At 49.4% G+C, this 19,641-nt stretch overlaps 1 protein-coding gene across 1 annotated transcript in view; it reads right to left on the bottom strand.

Moving 5' to 3' along the window:
* The window catches only part of FGF18 (fibroblast growth factor 18), a 246,230-nt gene extending 233,973 nt beyond the window's left edge, over positions 1-12,257 (bottom strand). Inside the window, exons 1-2 of the mRNA XM_029583966.1 lie at positions 11,481-12,257; positions 11,254-11,290 (exon numbers count right to left, since the gene is read on the bottom strand). Coding sequence (XP_029439826.1) covers positions 11,254-11,290; positions 11,481-11,512 — 69 coding nt within the window. The 5' untranslated portion in view covers positions 11,513-12,257. The remainder of the gene's footprint in view (positions 1-11,253; positions 11,291-11,480) is intronic.
* Positions 12,258-19,641: the final 7,384 nt, after the last annotated feature.

Raw genomic sequence — 19,641 nt, 5'->3', positions numbered from 1 at the left:
TTCCAAAAATAAACATTAGCTTAGACTTGAAATAAAAAAAAATAAAAGCTAAATCTATCCTGCTGAAAACTAGTTCTTCTGCTAAAGCCTTCTGGCAGATCTGGGGGCCTTTTCTCATCGGTGCCGGAAGACACAACGGTGAACTGAGGATTCATTTTGTAGCTTATCTGGAAGAAGTGAGGGCACCTCTACTGGGATATGACGGCTATTATGGAACTTAGGACTTACTGAGGATTGATGGAACTGGTAACTTGGTTGTTTGTTCGTACTGTACTTCTACTTCTTGCTAATAAAAAGAAGGTAAAAAATACTGCTGACATCGATCTACAAAACAAATTACAAATTAAAGCTTGCTACATAATAAAAACACCATAATCAATATGTAAATAAAAACCAGTACAACATACCACTAAGCACTGATTTAGCAACACACAAAACCATCTAAGAGGGAAGCATCCTTTAATAAAACCCTCTTTACTTAAATAATAATCACACTTTCACTAATAAAATTCACCTAAATTAAATTCTGTATATCAGCACCCATCAGGATACTCCAAATCCCACAGGACAAATCAAGCTATATTTACACTATTTTAATTGCCTGCTGAAACAAAGATAGTCTTTCTGTAACTGGGTCTCCCTATGCAGGATCTTCCACAGCTGTGTGTTTATATATTTATTTTAAAACCTATCGCCCTATAGGCAATGGCCGAGAATCACAGTAAGACTTCAGAGAGGGAAAGCAAGACCTGATACACGTAGCGCAAAACTCCCTTTGTATTAAACAGTGCCTCTTAGAGCTTCCGGTCTTTGGTTCCTGTTATCCACACTATATTTCAAGGTGTGGTTTCTAATCACTGGGGTTAGCGCAGGGATCTCTCCCCGGGCGCTCCTGATCACATGTGGCTTTATTCCCCCTGCCCTCCTAACCCCAGCAGAGGAGATCATGATCTTATACTAGGCAGCTTCACCTCTCGGGCTCGCAGGTCCCACAAGATTCCCCACTGTTCATGGGGCGGCCCCCGTTATCCCAGCGCCTGGAAAAGGGGCTGCTGCTCGCTTGGCCTTCCAAGAGAACCTTCCTTTCTGACAGCAGCAAGAATCGCTCCGGGGAGAGGAGCGGGGACCTGGATGCGATGGGGGACTTCAGATCTTACTGGGAGAACGTGTGGAAGAGGGCTGGGACTATGTGAAAAAGACCGAACAGAAGAGACTTATTGTGAAAGTTTTAGTTTTATTCTCCCACACATTTCTCTCTTTCGCACAATGAGTTTGTAATACATTATAGATCTGTTAGGCATTTCGTATCTGCATTATGGGGCAATAATTAGACTCGGCACACTGCTGTAAATACCAGAGCTAGTTCTCACCCCGCAGGGTTTGCACCAGAACTATGGAGATACATCACCGGGGGATAAACCCCTAGAGATCTGCACCTCCTTTTTCTGCCGGGGATTTCATCCTTCGACCTAATCCCACCACTGCATCATGCAGGTAAAGAGGACGTCTGTTGGGAGCCAACGTGCATCGCACATTCACCTGCACAGCAGGTGAGCAATTTTCAGAAAGTTCATTTCACGGGGAAAGCAGTGTTTCACCCGCAGACCTAACTCTGAAGATGGCCCTCAGGTAGGAGGACGCCTGCGGGTACTTTTACCTGCAGACGTTCCACACATTTTCAAAGCAAAATGGCACAATACGTTCGCTTTGAAAATGACGCACACAAACTGCCCCATAAAGACACGCCTGCGCCTGGCATGGGGTAACTTGCGTGTATTGGTTTACATGCATACGTTTTAAAATCAAAAGGGAGCAGGTCAATCCACACTCTGCCCCCACACAAAAGGACGCACAAAACAGACATCTACACAGAAGAAATGGCACATTTAATAGAGCAGTGCTTTATGCAATGGCCTTGAAAATGATCCCCTACACGTATGCACGTATCATGTGTGTGTGTTTGGGGGGGATGTATTAATATTAATACCTACAGTACCTGAATGTAATCCACTTTGAAGCATGAAAAAAGTGCAAAACTGGAATATAAATCTAAAATAAATTTAAAAAAAAATTTTCAAATGGGTGACGGGGCTCTTGGTCACATACAAAATCCAGAAAGGCCTCTTCAGTGAAAGGCTGCAGATCCCTGGGCCTGGGCGAGCTGGGAATCAGGGTCCCGTCTGTAATGTTGCCTTGTGTCTACTCTGCATTCGATATAATTGTACTGGGAGAGATGTTTTAGGCCCTTTTGCTTTAACGGGGTGACCGAGATGGCTGAGAATCCCTGCCACGGGGAGTCTGAAGCGAGCAGAGCCAGAAGAATTTCTGGAAGCAGCTTGGCGGGGAACAGTGGCGTGGCAGCGCCATGCTAAGGTGGAGCGTAGTGAAGCAGCAATACTGTACAAGTGATGGGAGTGGTAGGGTCAAGCAACACGATGGGAGCAGTAGGTCGGGAGCAATAGAGAAGGATGCTAAAAGTGGTCGGCTGAGGTCAATACGTTAGGGGTGGTGAAGTGGGAGGAGTATGCTAAGGGAAAAGGAAACGAGCATCTGCCCCTATGTGAGCAGGAGTGCACGTGCCCTAGTATTATTTTGTACTGTTCACGCAAGTGTGCACATATTATAACAAATATTCTTCTTTGTGCACATGGGTGCCCCTAATTTTAAGCAGTTGCACGAGGAAATATTTGCGTATTTTCCTTAGCATGCCTCAGCCCATACCTTCGTAAGTCAGCATATTTTGTAAGATGCGTGCGTGCAGGAAATCACCAGTTTAACCAATTAGTCCACCAGTTTGCCCAGTCTATCTAGGACACCCCCCCCCCCCGTGTGCCCTGACCTTTCACCCGGTCAGTAATTAGCTGGTAGGAGCCCTGCGCGTGCTGCTTGCGCACGTAACTGTGGGCCCCACCCTGGAACGCTTCTGCCCCGCCTCCGTCACACCTGTTTCTAGGCACGCCACTTCCTTCACACTCCAGTACTTGAGCGCGCGTGTGCGAGCTTTATAAAAGAGGACAAACGCGTGTCTGCCATACGCGCGCGCATCTGCCGGTTTTGCACCCGCGTCTCTTAAAATTCACCTTTCAGAGTGGCAGGATGGGAGCGGTGGAGTTCAGCGATATGGGAAGGGTGGTGAACCAGTAGACGTAGGGTGGGAGAGGTAGGGGGGGAGTATTAGGGTGAAGCACCAGTGGCAGTAAAAGGTCCTCTTTGGATAGCAACGTGATTGGGAGAGACGGTAGGAGGTGGATTAGTTTGCTCTTTTGCTCCTTTCCCCGTTACGTCCTCTTCAGCTGCATAGTGCAGTCAGGTATCTGCGTAGCACTAGAAAAGGTGCTATCCCTTCCCGGGTATGCTCCTGGGCTGGCCGTTATGAGACGGTCTGGAGACCCCCTGTACCATGTTTGCCGAGGACTCACCCCCTTAAGCTTTATTCTCGGCATTTCTGCAAACCGAGGCAAAGCATTGTACCTTGAAACCAAGCCATAAACCATCCACGATGCAAATCACAACCACATTTTCCTGGTTCACACAAAGAAGTTTCTATTGTCCTAGCCCAGAAGGGTTCTCCCTTTCTCTGTAGCTTGTGGGGAGAAGGCTTGCATTCATTACTGAAGTGTATTACTAGCTGAGAGACCTCCCTCGCAGTTATTTTATCACGTTGACTCAATATTATTTTTGTCACTGAGGACCCCCTGCCCCCCTGGCTGAGAAGGGCACCCCTTTCACGCTCAGAGGGAGAAATGAGCTGGGCAGGAGGTGGGAGGGGGGAGAGGGGGGGTGCAGGATGGAGGCTCCAGGCGTTCCAGCCCCAGTTGGGGGGAAGGTGTAGGAGCAGCTGGAAATCGGGGGGCCCTGGAGAGCACTGTCGCCTATGGGAAGGAGTCAGTCAGGTGAGAAAGCGGCTGAAAGGGTCTTTGTGACTGGATCAGGTAAGAGAGAGAGGACAATGGCCAGGAAGAGACGGTGCAGTGCAGCGTGACCGACCTGCAATTATGCAAACATCCTGGGCCAGGAGGACCGTGGGGGGGGGCTGCACTCTCAGTGACCCGCTGCAGGCCTGGCAACCAAAGCCCGTCCATCCCCGCTCACAGCTTAAGCCAAAGGCCTTGAAATTAGCAAAAAGTCAAAGGCCCCAAGCCAGGCAGCCTGTGCTCAGCCTGAAGGGGGCGCCGAGAGTCGCAGCATGGCAGACCCAAACCAATTCATCATCCCAGCAGATATTACAAGGGGATTATTGCGGAGCTCAGGCAAAAAAAAAAAAAAAAATGTTCTTATAAGCAGAATATTCCAGGAATTACTTCTACAGAAAGGGAGATACTGGGGCTGCTTCCATAAAACGAACAGGATGGCTTTTGGAGACTTGCTCTTCCAGGCAGAGTACTGAGGGGGCCTGCAGGGCCTGAGTCAGACACCCCGGGGCCCACGGCCGGGCTAGTGCCAGGCGCCCTGAAGCTCTGCCTCAATGCCAAGGACCCTGGGCAATTGTCCAGCTTGCAGTCCCCTCATCAGGTCTAGAAGCCATTGCTCTCCTTATACCCTAATTTCTTTAAAAAGATTTTTAGCCCTGCCGTGCCGTCAGCTGATTCTGGGTCACCAAGAAAGGTCAATGCTTTTCTCACTGCCATCCCAATCCATTTTGACCCCAGTTTGTTTTGCTGGACTTTAAAGCTTGGGCCCAGTTTCTCTAAACTGCGTCGATTTGATTTCCAACCATGGCGGCTTCCAATTCCCTCTGGGTATCTGCAGGTTTTTGCCCCCTTCTTCCACTCGGAAAATCCTCGTGAAGCAGAGCTCTGCAGTTACACTGCCCGGGTTCCCAGAGGGCAGCATTTTGCATTTCGGGAGCAGAGCTTTCTTTCATGGTCTACCCAAGCTGCAGGCATTATGACTTCTGGCTTGGCTGAGCTGCCGGCTCTGATCAAGTGGGCAGAATCAAAAACCGTTCCAGCCAGGCTCGCCAAACCTTACAGCATCTGCAGACACTGAGATGGCAGCGCCATGCACCCCCTGCCCTGAGCAGGATGGATTATATACAGGAGCCAGCCATGCTGCAAGGTGGATTCTCTCACACGTATGGTTCGGTTTTATGTGCTTTTAAGCGTCTTTTGTTGGTGACCTTTTCTAAATGGAGAGGACGGGGATGGGCACAGTAGTGCCGAGGTCAGCAGGTAGCCATAGTAAATAAATCATTTAAAAATGAAGGCTGAATCCAGGATGCCTGCTTCACCCTCAGCCAGCAAACAAAAACAGAATTTGTGTACACTTTACTACAAGGCTCCATCAAAAAATAGCTCTGAGCGAGTTACAGATCCAATCCACTCTCACACTCTCTCACACACTCACACACACACTCACACACACACACAAAGGGGCCGATGCAATAAAAACGCAGTTAAAACGAGCGCACATCCACCTCCCCTGGGCGCGTGATGCAATATTTTAATGAACAGCTGTGTTAAAAAGGACATGCCAGGGAAACTCGTGCGTCCCCTAGCGCTCAAAAGCATGGGGCGCCCAGGGGAGCTGTGGCTGTGCGCACATTAGGGAAACAGACGCTCAATACGAGCATCCGTTTTCTCACCCCACAAAAGAAAAGCCGGCGCATCGTCATTGATCCAGCAGGGAGCTAAAGAGCCATAGATACCCTCCCTATTTATCCTTTCATTCTCAGTCTTCCTTCTTCCAGGTTTGCCTCAAAGTATTTTGTGCTTGCTCCAGAAACCACCCAGAGTCTGCGCTCTGAAGTCCTTTAAGGTCCAAACCCAGTTTTGCAAGTAGGAAGTAGAAGAAAATGGCCGCTCGGATAACAGGCCCTTGACTCATGGGATAACAATGCCAGCTCCGGGGCTGGCGTTAGAATTTTCCACATTAACATGGGTGCATTTGCTGATCAGCAATTTCCTGCATCGGGGCAGGGGGCTGGGAATCGTTAATAGCCTCATCTTCATGGCATTTACATGTAATGAGCGCTGTTAGCTATGCATGAGTTTGGCCACACGTTTTGGACGCGCTAATCCCCTTATTGCATTGGGTATTAGCCTAGCGCGTCCAAGCACTCGTTAAGCCGTGTGCTAGGCCGAGTGCGCTTTATTGTATCGGCCTGAAAACGTTTCCCCCCAGTCTAATGGTCCCTTTAAAAGGCAAATAAATGTATAAATCTGTGCGATGGATACAAAGTATATTTCGCTAAGCTACACATTTTTTGTCTTCATACAACATGGCAAGACACTTGACTGTCTGCAAATTTGTTATCTCAACTCTTAAGTGGTGGCTTCACCACAATCAATTATCTATGAACAGGTCTAAAACTGAATTCTCTCTTATTCACAGGGTACATTCCAGGATTCAGCATTCTTCAGTCGTTCTGGAGAATGTGCCTTTTTTGTATTCATCAAAGCATGAAGAGTTTGGCTGTTTGGTTGGATCCTCACCTTCCATTTCGCACGCACATTAAGTCCATTACTAAAACGAGCTTCTACAAATTACCAGCACGCTCAGGATTAAAGCATCTTTTGCATGAAACTGATTTTCAGACACTTGTTCAAGGCTCTACTTTTCCTCATGTGGATTATTGTAATGCTCTTTATCTTGGACTTCCAGATGTTTCTTTGCAGACCTCTCCAATTTATTAAATGCAACTGCTCATCTGATTACTGGAGTCAAGCACAATGAGCAAGTTATGCCGACTCTTGTGCATCTACACTGGCTCCCTTTACAACAGTGATTGGCATCTAAACCCGGAATGACTGCATTTAGACTTATTAATGTTGGCTCCCGTCCTTGGTCCAATGCGCTCCTTAAACTGGAGCAGCCCTCACGTTTACTAAGGTCATGGCAGGGAGCCATGCTGGGTGTCCCTTCCTTGAAATCTGACCAGAGAGTCCGCCTTTTCTGTAGCAGCTCCAGCTTTAGGGACCTCTTTTCCACTAGAATTGTGGCTCAGTCTGAGGCCCTCTGAAAACATTTGTATTTAAACGAGCTTTTCTGTAATGAGAGTAGGCTCTATATTATAATGGAGACACCCTTCTAATTTGGCCTGGACTCGGCGAGTACAATTTTTGCACTTGCTTGAGCTCTTATTCTTGTATGGTTATGGACTTTGTCATGTACAACATTTTGGGAATTTCAATGTTTTGACTTGTACATCACTCAGACCTTTTGCTTTAAGGAAATAATAAATTGAAATAAATGTAAATCAGTTCCATTGCTTCTAGAACCTTTGCCCATAGTCCAGTTTGACTAAGGTTTCTTGCGCAGCTGAAGCTGCAAAGAAAACAAGTCGCACTGCGACTTAAGAAACTTCTAAAGCACTTTGTTTAAAAAAAAAAATGTGAATAGGTGGATGCCCAGGAAACACTGAATGAAACTTCTACCAGACAGAGCAGAGGAGCAGCTCTCCTAGTAAGAGGAGGAGGCATGGGAAGATCTCCCTCCGACAGCCCTGGTTCATCTCCCCTGCAGAGCTCAGACTGTGCCATTTCCTGAGATGATGTCATCAGTCAGCAGCTGATGTCACTGAACAATGGCCGCCGTCCAGAGTGCTAGCAGCAGCTCCGGAGCCAGCATGGATCCAGTGCAGACATAACACAGATAACAGTGAAAGAGCACCGACATAAGAAGTGCCATGCTGAGTCAGAGCAAAGTCCATCAAACCCAGCATCCTGCCTCCAACAGTGGCCAGGCCGGATCACAAGTACCCGGCAGATCTTTCTTTTAGTTCACACGCCCAGGGATAAGTGCCGGCCTTCTCAAATCTTCCTGGCTAATACCTGTTTATGGATGTGTCCTTCAGAAACTGTCCGATCCTCTTTTGACCCCTCACTGTGGGACCAATGCAATATAGGGCACTCAGCCTAGGGCACAGCTTTGTGTGCAGCTGGACGCGCATTTTGGATGTGCTAGAATAACTCCCGATGGAATAATGGGATCAGTGCATCCAAAAAATGCATCCAAACCTGAGCGTAGCTAACAGCACTCACCACATGTAAATGCCACGTTGATGAGGCTATTAGCTACTTAGCTAGTACCCCCAATGTAAAAAAAAAAAAAAAAAAATCACCGTGCACCCAATGCACACATTTTACCCCTCAAAAATTAATGCCAGCCCCAGAGCTGGCGTTGTCTTGTGGTGCCCCAAACCATCAACAGAAAAGCAGAAAATACGGCTTAATATCATATTAAATAGGAGCAACCACAGAAAGCAGCAACATGAAAAAAAAAAGTCTTGACAGCCCATGGCTGTGTGCAGATTTGGAAAAGGGATGCTCATTAATTGAGGGTCAGTTTTCCTAACCTGCAGCTGTGCGCACAGCCACATCTTCTGGTCGCGCAATTCCCCCTAGCGTGTCCTTTTTAACATGGCTGTTCATTTGCATATCGCATCGCGTGCCCGGGACAGGTGGATGGGCGCGCGTTAGAAAAACGGGCGCCCAGTGCAGATGCCTCTATTGCATCGGCCCGTATGGTAATTGCCAGCAGATTCCATAGCTTGATTGTGCGCTCAGTGAAAAAAAATGCTCCCCATGATTTGTATTAAATCTGCCGGTTGCTACTTTCATGGAGTGTCCCCCAGTCCTAGCGTTTGAAAGGGTAAATCATCATTTCTTATTTACCAGTTCCAACCCTCATGATTTTATACATTTCAGATCCTATCCCCTCTCAGCTGTCTCTTTTCCAAGCTGAAGAGCCCTCATCTGCTTAGCCCCTCTCCTGCAGGAAGCTTTCCAATCCCCTTTATCATGTTTGCTGTCCTTAGGTAACACCGAGACAGCGCAGATTTCTCCCCAAAGAAGCGCAAACGCCATTTCCATTTCGGCTTCCAGTTGGATACCCTGGCCCTTTCAATGCAGGAAGCAGTGTACAATAAAAAAAAAAACAACCATGTAATGCAAAATAAAGAAGAAGCACAAAAGGCCTACAAATGCAAAATCAGCACAAAATGTGCAAAGGATGCCCTGAACGAGCAGGCAGTGCACTGGCGAGGCTGCAGAGCCGCTGAGTCAGCAGCACTGGCTTGTTGGGCAGTTCCGGGACGGTCAGGGGCGATGCCCTTTCTGCCCAAAGCTTAGGGGTGTGGAGAGCTCTCCTGCTCCTCGGTGAGAGGTGCCCTGCACTGTTCTGTTGGGGGGTTTGGGTTTTTTGGGTTTTTTTAGTGAGAGCACTGTAAGTTCAGTGGAGCACAGGCTCAGTCGTTACCCCTTGCTGCCTTCCCCACTACCCCACACCTTGTTGTTTTTTTATCTTAAGCTCTGGTTTTCCTCAGATTTATTTTAACCCACAAAGTCTAAAGGAAAGCGATACGTGCGGCCCCTTTGGAAGAGAAACGACACCTGCGCCTGCGTCTCTCACAGCAGCCGCGGCTCTGACATCCCGCACAGGAGCTCAGGAAAGCTGTAAAAAGCTGCTCCTGCAGCCAAGCTTTCGGAGATTGAGCCATCGAGCAAATGCGCCCTCTCCCCCGTCCCATCATGGAACCAGGTCTCTTGATTCTTGGGAATTTTACAGATTCTGGTTTGTTTTTTGTTACCCACTCAGGGGGCGCGGGATGTAAGTGATTTTAAATAAATACCACGCATTTACAGAACAGAATCCGATCTCAGGCTAAAAGTCCGTGGAAGTCTCAGAGAGAGAGAGAGTGAGAGAGAGAGAGAGAGCGCGCCCTGTCCGTCTGCAGTAGGAAAAAGGTCACAGAGGCGGAAGGGAGCAGTGCACGTCTGACACCGCAGACTCCTGTCCAAACCGCTCCTGCCTCAATAAAGCTGTGCATCTATAAGCAGCCACCAGCCTGTTTCATTATGTTTCTCTCCCATGAAAACACAGTTCGTTAATAGTGAAAACACACGCCTATATTTAAAAAAAAAAAAATGGTAAAAAAAAACCCCCAACAAAAAAACCCCACGCACACAAAAAAAAAAATGGTTGAATCAGCACAAATGTGAAGCTTCTGAGCTGTGATGACTGCTGCTAAAGTTTCAAACTTGGGCTAATTCGAGCATTTCGTGTGCCAGCGACCCTCATTCTGCAGGTGCCGGGGCGCTGAGCCTTCTCTCCTGCCCCTTCCTCCCCGCCCACCCCGAGCCGCGCTCCAGCTCGGGCTGCGACGCAGGGCTCCCCTCGCCTCGCGCCGCCCGGCCCTCCCTTTCGGATTCTTTTATTGCTCGGGGAGGCCGCGAGCTCCCGCTGCACCGACGCCAACAGCCTGCGAAGTTCTAAAGCCGCTGAAGATCAGATTTTAGCAAGTGCTTTCCAGGCAGCCTGCCCAGCTCTGCGCCGATGCACCGAGAGCCAACGAAACTTGGATTACGTGCAGTTGCCACAATCCCAGATCCGTGTCCTTACTGCGGAGAGCCGGCCCCGGGAGAGCGCGCTTTCCAGCTGTGCATTGCTGCGCTTGCTCTTTTTTTTTGCAGGGCATCTGCCATTTAGCCTGCCTGGAGGGGGGGGGGGGGGGCTGCACTGACAGGTGCATTCCCGGCTCTCCGCGGTCCTGACCCCTGGGACTCAGGCGCTGCCTCTTTCCATTTGCTCTGTTTACAATCGCGGGGGCAGGAAGGTCACCAGGAAAGCATTTCCATAATTGTAGCAGATTTGGCAATTTGTAGCACCGATGGACCGGTGCGCGCGCTGGGGGGGAGGGTGTGGGCTATAAACGCGTGCGGGTCCATAGGTGCCTTTTGTGTAGCAGTGTGTGTGTGTGTGTGTGGCTGCGGGGCTGCACTCGCCCCTAGAGGGTTAACGTGAAATTAAAACAAGCGGATTTTGCGAGGTTGCCGAGAGGCTGGGAATGTTGGAAACCCTCCTCTGGCGGGCCCGCCTCCGATCCGCACCGACCCACCTTGCACTCTTACTACCAACACCATCCATGCACGCAAAAAAATAAAAAAAGAAAGCAAAGCAGCACCTCCGCCCCTTGGCAGATGGAAAGGTCTTCTTTCCCTGGCTAAGAAAACTTCTCTTAAGCAAAAGTTCCTCAGTAAACAGCTCTCAGGGGCACCGATTGCAAAGCAAGAGTATCAGTCATCCTTCCCTAAAGTAACCGGGACCAAAGTGCCACAGATACCCGCCCTGGCTTTGGGTCCCCTCCATAGTCAGATCAATGCATTATTGCCCAGCGGGTCTGGCCAGGCAGCCCGAGCTCAGTACAGAGCAGGGCACCGCCACATGGCTTCCGGGCAGCCTCGGTAAAGGAGAGAAACCCAAGTCCCTTTCCGATACAGCACAACAAAGAGAAAGAGAGAATGCCCCACATACCTGTAGCTGAAAGCACATCAGCAGGAAATGTAAACATCTGGAGGGGGAAAAAAAAAGCAACAGAACAAATGATGTGGTGAGAAGCAGGTTTCAAGGACAGGAGCAAGCACACACATCTTTGCAGGTCCCCTTTAAAACATTAGCGCTTAATTAAACCGATTACCATAGAAAACGCCGCTAAAAAGGATGAAAGTTTAAAAAAAAAAAAAATTCAGACTGATCCTTACATGCAAGTGCAGGCTGAGAAGAGCGAATACATCGCTGAGGAAGGAAGGTTAAGTGGTTTTCTAGCACATCAAGTTCTTCACTCAATCCCAGGCTGCTCCCAACACGTGAGGCAAATTATCCCGCAGGTTTCCAGCGGTCGCGCTTGGCGCTGCTGCCCCGGGCTGCCGAGCTGCGATCCTGGCTCTGGGTCCGAGAGCCTCCGTCAGGCATCAGCCCTCCCCGGCCCCCGGGGCCCGTGCAGGGGAAAGGGCTCGGAGGCGCTGCCCACGAGAGACGGGGATCGGTAGCCCAGCCCTGGGAGGGGGGGAAATCCTCAGGAGGATGGAGCACTCCGGGCCCCGATGGCTGCTCTTCCCTCGCTCCCCGCTCCGGTCCCGGATAGTCCACCCCTTCGGACGCGCTAATGCTTTGCCGGAGGTTATTTCGGTAGGAGCATGACAGGAGGCAGCTCACAGGTCCCTGGATCGACGCGGTTCTTCAGATGTCACCGGGGAGGAGGGCTAGGGTGGGGGTTGGAAAGTGCACCCAGTGCTAGTCAGTTCCAGGGAGGGAGGGAGGGGAACTGGCTGCAGACGCTCGGTGGCTGGGAAGCGCTCGCTCTCTCTCTCTCTCTCTTCTCTCTCTCACTCCTGATCTCTTCCAGGTGCTGCCCCTCGCCCTGCATCCTCCATCCTCAGCATCACCGGCTACCCAAGAGAGCGCCGAGCAGCAGCAGCAGCGACCCCCGCCCCGATCTCTCTCCACGCCTGCGAGTCCCCCCTCACGATCTCGCGCACTCTGCTCTTCACTCTAAAGCTCGCCCCCCCTCCCGCATCGTCCTGCTCCTTGGTGACCTCCGCCCCCGTCCTGTCTGCCCAAATCTTTCCCGAGATCTGCCCCCCGACCACCTAAGCTTCTGTTTCACCCCCGATCTCTCTCCCCGCACCTGTGACCCCCCCCTTTTAACACTCAAACCCGCAAGAGACAAATAGCGACAATAGCCTGGAATGGGGATAAAGCGATAATATAAAAATCAACACATCCCGTTATTAGGTAATCAGCTCTGGCTGGGGGAAATAAAATAGATGAAATAAACGGGGCAAAGGCTGCCGTTGGCAGGACTAATAAAGCGCATCGGATGGAGGGTGGGGGCTGGAGTTTATTAAAACTGAATGTTCTCAATTTTGGACTATAAAAAAAAAAGTGAGAGGAGAAAAGTGTGCTGTGCTCTACAGAACAGGAAGAACTGCAGGGAAAAAAAAGGCTCTTGAATCTGGTGAAGGCGGGTCGTCATTCCTGATCCAGACCAGTGAAATAAAAACAAAAGTTCATATTTCTAACATAAGCCATGAATCATCTTTACAAAAAAAAAAAAAAGTGCAGGACTTAAGTGGGGGAAAGGGGGCTCTGATGGCAAGCGCAAGGTAAAAGCTCCTGGCATATCCAGCAAAGAAAACAAACTCTCGGCTCCTGGCCGGTGGGACTCCCCCACCCCCGGGGGCAGCCTCCGCTCTCTCCTTGCCCAGAGAGATAGGAGAAACCTCCCCCCCCCCCCTTTCAGCAAATCTGGGCCAACATTCGAGCTGCCGAGAAGGGAGGGAGCGCCGGGAGCAGAGGAGAACCTGCCCCAGTCTGCAGCTCCCAGCCCGGGGCTTCCACCTTGCTTGTTGATTGGCAGCAGCAGCGTCTGCAGCCCGGATCCCACGCTTAACAGCAGCTTTTGCAGGGCCGCTGCCAAATGACAGCTCGGCGAGCCAGCCAGGGCTGAGGGAATGCGGCGTTCGCCCGGGCTGGAAGTGTTAGAAACACTTTAACTCGCCAGCAATCACCCGCCCAGGGATCACGGCAGGCAACGTATCTGCAAGATGCTCAGTGCTGCTTCACTTGCGGCCACTTAAAAAAAATAAAATCAGCCTTCGGATTTAACTTTCAGAAAAAAATCCAGCCATTAGCTTGTTTAAAGTCATGTTTCAATCAAAGCAGAACGATCAGGATCGTGGCACGGCCTGGAAATGTTTGAGCTAAGTCACAGTAAAAAAGACCACCTAGTGCCACCTCGGACCTTGCACTTGTGCGCGCGTCCCGCACCGCAGTGCTCAACCTAAAAACGGGTTTCAACCTGCAAGTAAAACACGTTACAGAAGTCATTTGGCATCGATTAAACTGGTGGAAAACTAAGTTCTTGCAGCCGATTTTGTTTCTGCCAACTCGTCTACGTTTTTATATTAATATCAGAATGAATTTTTTAGGTTTTACTACAAAAACAGGTCCTCGCGTCCCAGGCTCCAAATATTAAGTTTCAAAACACTTCGCTTGCCATCTAGTGGGAAAAGCCTGGTATTGCAGCCATCACACCCCTCATCCACTGCATTCTTCTCAATAACCCTGGTGTAAATAAATGGTTTTAAAATCAAATGGCTGCAAGTCACTCTTCAAACCTCGGGGATTCAGCTACAGAACAATTTGAAAGTGACTTGTACTGCCTGAGTGCGTGCAGCTGCTGCCTTCATAGTTCCCTTCCCTATGTTTTTTTTGCTATGTACCGCTATTTGATTTCCCTTCCATTGTTTCCACTGTTACCCCTCCTCCCCCCCCCTGGTTAAATAAGTTTATTATAAAGCACTGTTGCATATTTTCGTTAAGTTTATTGTAAAGTTTATTGATTATTGTAAATGTTTATTGTAAAGCATATTTTCATTAACAAGTTTATTGTAAAGTTTATTGATTATTGTAAATGTTTATTGTAAAGCACTGTTGCATATGTTTGTTCTAGTTCTCACAGCTGCAATGTTTCTGTTATCTCTGAACCGATGTGAGGTTACTAAACAAATGTTGGTATATAAAAACTGCAAATAAATAAATAAATATGTTAAAGATCACCAGTCTGCAAAGACTCACAGGCAGGGTTGCCAATACATGAAACATGGTTTTACCACCATTTTGGGCACAGCTGGACTTTATAGTGTCAGATCTGGTCCCCCAACTCTCTAGTACAGCTTACCAGATCGTTGTGGCCACAGTGCTAGAAACAGACCCCATCCCTCATGATATTTTACTGACAAATTATTTTTAGACAGAGGCTTGTTTTGGGGGTTTTTTTGTTTGTTTCTTTTTAGTGTCAGGAAATTTACAGACAGCTGTCAACTTTTGTCACACTCATTCATGGCAGAGCCAGACTGTTTATGCCACCAAGAAAATATTCAGGCTGAACCCATCCTGGCTTCATTCCATGGTACAGATGGAGATTTATTTATTTTTTTACTTATGAATATTTATTTTTGCGGGAGATAGAATATTCCTGCTGCGACAATGGCGGTTACTTCATTGCGGCCCCATTGTGGTCAGGTAACAGGGTGTTAACACTCCTCTCCCTCCCTACAGTTCAGATTCTCAGTCTCAGGCAGAAGGCCCATAAAACAAAAAAGAAGCTGAAAGCAGTACTGCAGCTTATTTGAAAAGAGAATGGTGATGGAGCTGTGATTCCTCTAAGAAAAGTAGGATTACACCTCTGTGCATGCAAGCAGGCACCACTGGGACTGGCTCTCTCTCCCTTACAGTTATATGGCCACTGCATAAAAGACTGAAGAAAAAACAAAACCGTACGTGCCCATTGGAGGGGGGAGGGAAGGGTGGAATATAGAAAAATAATATCATAACACAGTTGCATTGCTTACCTTCTACTGTTTCCCATATTGCTTCTTTTCCAGAGTTCTGTCTTAAAAGGCCAATATTCAAAGCCATTTCTTTCCCCGTAGATAAGCAGGCTGAATTAGCCATGCTGTCTGGGGACGTCCTTCCGGGACAGCTGGGCAGAGCTTGACAAAGATGACTGAGTTTTGCTCTGGGTGCAGCTGTGCGTCCTTTCCCATGCAGCACCATTTTCTCCTTAGTCTGTTTCTTCCATGCTTCAGGCTGCATGTGGAGCTTTTTCCCTCTCCTCAGAGAGCACCATGTTCAAAAAAAAAAATAAAAAGGATCAAAAACATGCCACTTTGGCCACCTGGCTTCAAATTCTGCCAGTGTGGCGTCTGTTACCGACAGGTACAGCTGCTATTTGTGCCTCGGTCCAGACCACAACTAGATGGCATGTTGGGACTGCGGCCGCATGTCCCCCTAGGCCCAGCACGTCACCAAGATCGCTCGACTAGGAGAAGATAACTCAGGGTCCTATGCCCCCAGTTTAGAGTGCCTGTCGGCCCACTTCTCTCAGAGGCCCCATCTGGACCAGTCCAAGATGTCTAAAAGGGCATCCTCGGTGGGACCACCGGATAAGCAATGGGGCCAAGTAGGCAAAACCTCCACCTCTCAGTGCTCCCAGACCATCCAGGTGCAAAAGCATCGGGAGACGCACAGACACATCCACCACGGCACCCTGCATCGTCCAGCGCCGAAGCGCCGATGCAGCCATCCAATGTGTCGCACTGCCCCAAAAAGCACCACACGTGTCAAGCACCATTGACACATGCATCAAAATCGAAGTACAAGGAGGATTCAGCACTCAACGCACAGTCACCGAAAGACGTCCGAATCGACTCAGGATGACTCATCAGCAAGAACACCGATGCAGATGCACGCAAAAACCACCTGCAAGTGACCAGGATCCAAAATCCTCTGAGGATCCAGCCCCGACCACAGAACCACATGGGGCCATCTTCCCTTAGATCTCATTTTCTCAGACAATGTACCGATGTCTGACTATGAATCCACAGGCTCCTTTCTCTCCTCGGACCAAGTTTACTCTGATTTGTTTTCAGTCTCCAGGCAGAAGAGATTGGTGGGATGATGGCAGGAGCCCTTCAAAAAAGATACAAGAGATCTGCTTCAATAGAACGAGTGAAGATCTGGCCCCGAGGCCCTGACTCAGACATCCTTCTGGCAGCAATACTGCCAAGGCCCCCCGGAAGAAGACTCGTCACCTTGCCCTGGGCAAGGGACCTTAGCTTCTCAGGTGATGTCTCAGATCTCTAAGATCCTGATCAGGGGAACAGCAAGTTCTGCCTTATTCCATGTGAGGACTACCTCCAGGGCAGGCCACCTTCACCTCCGCAAGAGGACGTTAATCCCGACTGCCAATCCAGCAGCCCGGCTCTGGGGCACTCCCTTTCACCCCCCACATCACCAGGTTCCTCAACAGGGTACCCCATCTGACCCACCGGAAGAAAAACCGGAGCCAGCCGCCCCTCCAGAGGACCTCTCCTATTCAAAATGCATGGAGAAGGTGGGTTCCAGACTCAACATCAAGACACGAAAGGTGCCAGACCCCCCCCCCCCCCCCACCCCCGTGCTGAGGAATACTAAAGATCTTCAAAATACAACTGCCAACTGCCTTGCCTTCACGTGCTGTGTTAGATGCAGTCATGACAAAGGCTTGGGAGTCCCTCTTCTTGGGGCAAGTAACCTCTCGCAAGATGGACCTTAAGTTCTAGATGCGGCAATCTGCATTTTATAGCATAGTTCAGCTACCACATGCATCCATTGTGGTCGAGTCGGCCATTAAGAGAGCCAAAAAATCACGCTTACATTCCAACACTCCTCCAGGACACAAGTAAGTACTTGGATGACTTCAGCAGAAGAGCGTTCCAGGCGGGGATGCTGAACGCCAAGATCCAACACCACCAATTTTATATCATCCAGTACCTTTATGAATGTCTTCGTTGCTCAAGCCTTTCTTTGCTGTCGCTTCGCTGGAGGAAGCCCTGCCTCAAGAGTTTAATGAAACAGAAGAAGGTCTAAGGCATTCACTGCTCATACCGTGGCAGGTGGCATTGGCCAGCTCCATTCGAGAAGACATCCGTAAGAAATTGGCAGACCTCCCTCGTCTCCCAGTCAACCTCTTTGGGGGCAAGCTCCGCAAGACAGTGGCCCAATTAAAGGAACAGAACATTGCAGTGTTGTCACTGGCATCCCCTGCAGAACAATCTGCGACTAAAAAGTATTACCCAATGTACAGGAAGGCCTACTTCCAGAGGCAACCATATAGGCCGTATTCCACGTATTCTCTTCTTATACTCCAACCTGGTCTCAGCCACCACAGCCATAACAGACTCATGGCAGGCAGAGAAGCCAGAGACAATAGCACCTGTCACAGAGTAACACAAAAACCCAGTAAGGATTTTAGGAGCACATAGGCCGCTTTTACTGCTGCATGTAGGAGGGAGGATTTCCAGTTTTTACCACACTTAGGAAGCAATCACCTCCAACCGTTGGGTACTCACCATTGTCAGAGAGGGCTATTCCCTGCATTTCAAGAGCACACCGTCTCTTCCCCACTGAGTGAGTATGCATCGGTCCACCTCAGGGAACCATCGCTGGCTTCAGGAGGAGGTCTCCATGCTGCTCCAGCAGCGTTCGATCCAGCAGGTCCTCAGCTCCCAACTGGACCAGGGATTCTACTCCTAATACTTCCTCATTCCCAAGAAATCAGGAGGATTCCATCCAATTTTGGACTAAAGAGCTCTCAACAAATTCCTGGTGAAGGAGAAGTTCAAAATGACATCTCTCAAGTCCATCCTTCCTTTCCTGCAGCCCGATTGGATGTGCTTGCTGGACCTCAAGGATGCATACTCACGTTCCCATGCACTGTTCTTCCCGATAGTACCAGTGCTTTCAGGTCAACAATTGCCACTATCAATACAAGGTACTCCCCTTCGGTCTCTCTTCTGCCCCAAGAGTCTTCACCAAATCCTTAGCGGTAGCAGTGGCCCACCTCAAGAAACAGGGAATCCAGTTGTCCCCATACCTCAATGATTAGTTTATCAGCACCACGCCTGCCACTCTTAAAAGCAACTTACAGACTACAATCAAATGCCTATTGATTAGCAATTACGAGAAGTCCAGTCTCTGACCAACGCAGAACCCACAGTTTATTGGTGCCCGCATAAGTGCAGCTCAGGGAAGAGAATTCCTTCCAGCAGACAGGGCCCATGCACTGCACAACCTGGCCATATAGCTGAGAGACTCTACTCACACTTCAGCCTGCCTGCTCTTGACCCTCCTGGGCCTCATGGCAGCAGCCATCTATGTGGTGCCCCATACACATTTGCACATATGGCGCCTGCAATGGGGGCTCACATCTCAATGGACAGAGATCTCACATCCGCTGTCCCAGTGAGTATATCTAACCTGAAGCTTGACAGTGGACCTGGACTGGTGGCTATGCCCCACAGCTCTCTATGTCAGGGCCCCACTTCACCCTCCAACTCATCAGTTAATCCTCACATGGATGCTTCAAGCAAGGGGTGGGGAGCCTATTTGGATCACGTAAACACAAGGACTCTGGTCCTGCTGGGAGAATCTCCAGCAGATAAACCTCCTAGAGCTCCAAGCAATCGTAAATGCCGTACACACGTTCAAAGAGTTCCTGCGAGGGAGAACTGTCATGGTTCACATGAACAATCAGGTTGTTATGTTCTACATAAACAAGGAAGGAGGGTCCGGTTCCTCGATGTTGTGCAGGGAAGTGGTGTGCATCCTAGAATGGGCGGAGGAGCACTTCATCATCCTTCAGGCAACCTACCTACCCGGGGAGGAGAATTCCAGAGTGGACAAGCTGTGAAGGACGAACAGGTGGTCTGTCTTTCGTATGGATTCCGACAACTCCAGATATCTGGCCAGGAGTCTGCCGATGTTGAGGTGGCGTAGACTTTTGGCCTCTTCCGAATTCTTATGTTCATCTGGCGATGGTAGCGAGATGGTTTGGTTAAGGTGGAAATGAGACACCACTTTGGGGAGGAATGAGGGAACCGTGCGCAACTGGATGGTGCCAGGGGTGAGCCTGAGGAACAGCTCACGACAGGACAGTGCTTGTAGCTCAGATATGCAACAGGCTGAACATACTGCCAGTAGGAAAGCTGTTTTCAATGTTAACAGTCGGAGAGAGGCCTCGGAGAGGTCTGAACGAGGCTCCTGCTAAGAAATCCAGGACCAGGTTGAGGCTCCAAAGAGGTACCGGACACTTTAGGGGTGGTCGGATGTGTTTAACTCCTTTCAGGAAGCGGGAGACATCCGGGTGAGAGGCTATGCTTCCGCCCTCGTTCTTGGCGCCGTAGCATGATAATGCGGCTACCTGTACCTTGATGGACAATGCCTTCTGTAGGCCGTTCTGTAGGAATTTCAAGACCGCGGGGATTTTGACTGAGCGAGGTATGATGTTGTGGTCCTCACACCAGGCTTCGAATACTC

This window comes from Rhinatrema bivittatum, chromosome 18 (assembly GCF_901001135.1).
Source record: "Rhinatrema bivittatum chromosome 18, aRhiBiv1.1, whole genome shotgun sequence".
Classification (NCBI taxonomy): Eukaryota; Metazoa; Chordata; class Amphibia; order Gymnophiona; family Rhinatrematidae; genus Rhinatrema; species Rhinatrema bivittatum.
This window is presented reverse-complemented; position numbering and strand designations above follow the sequence as displayed.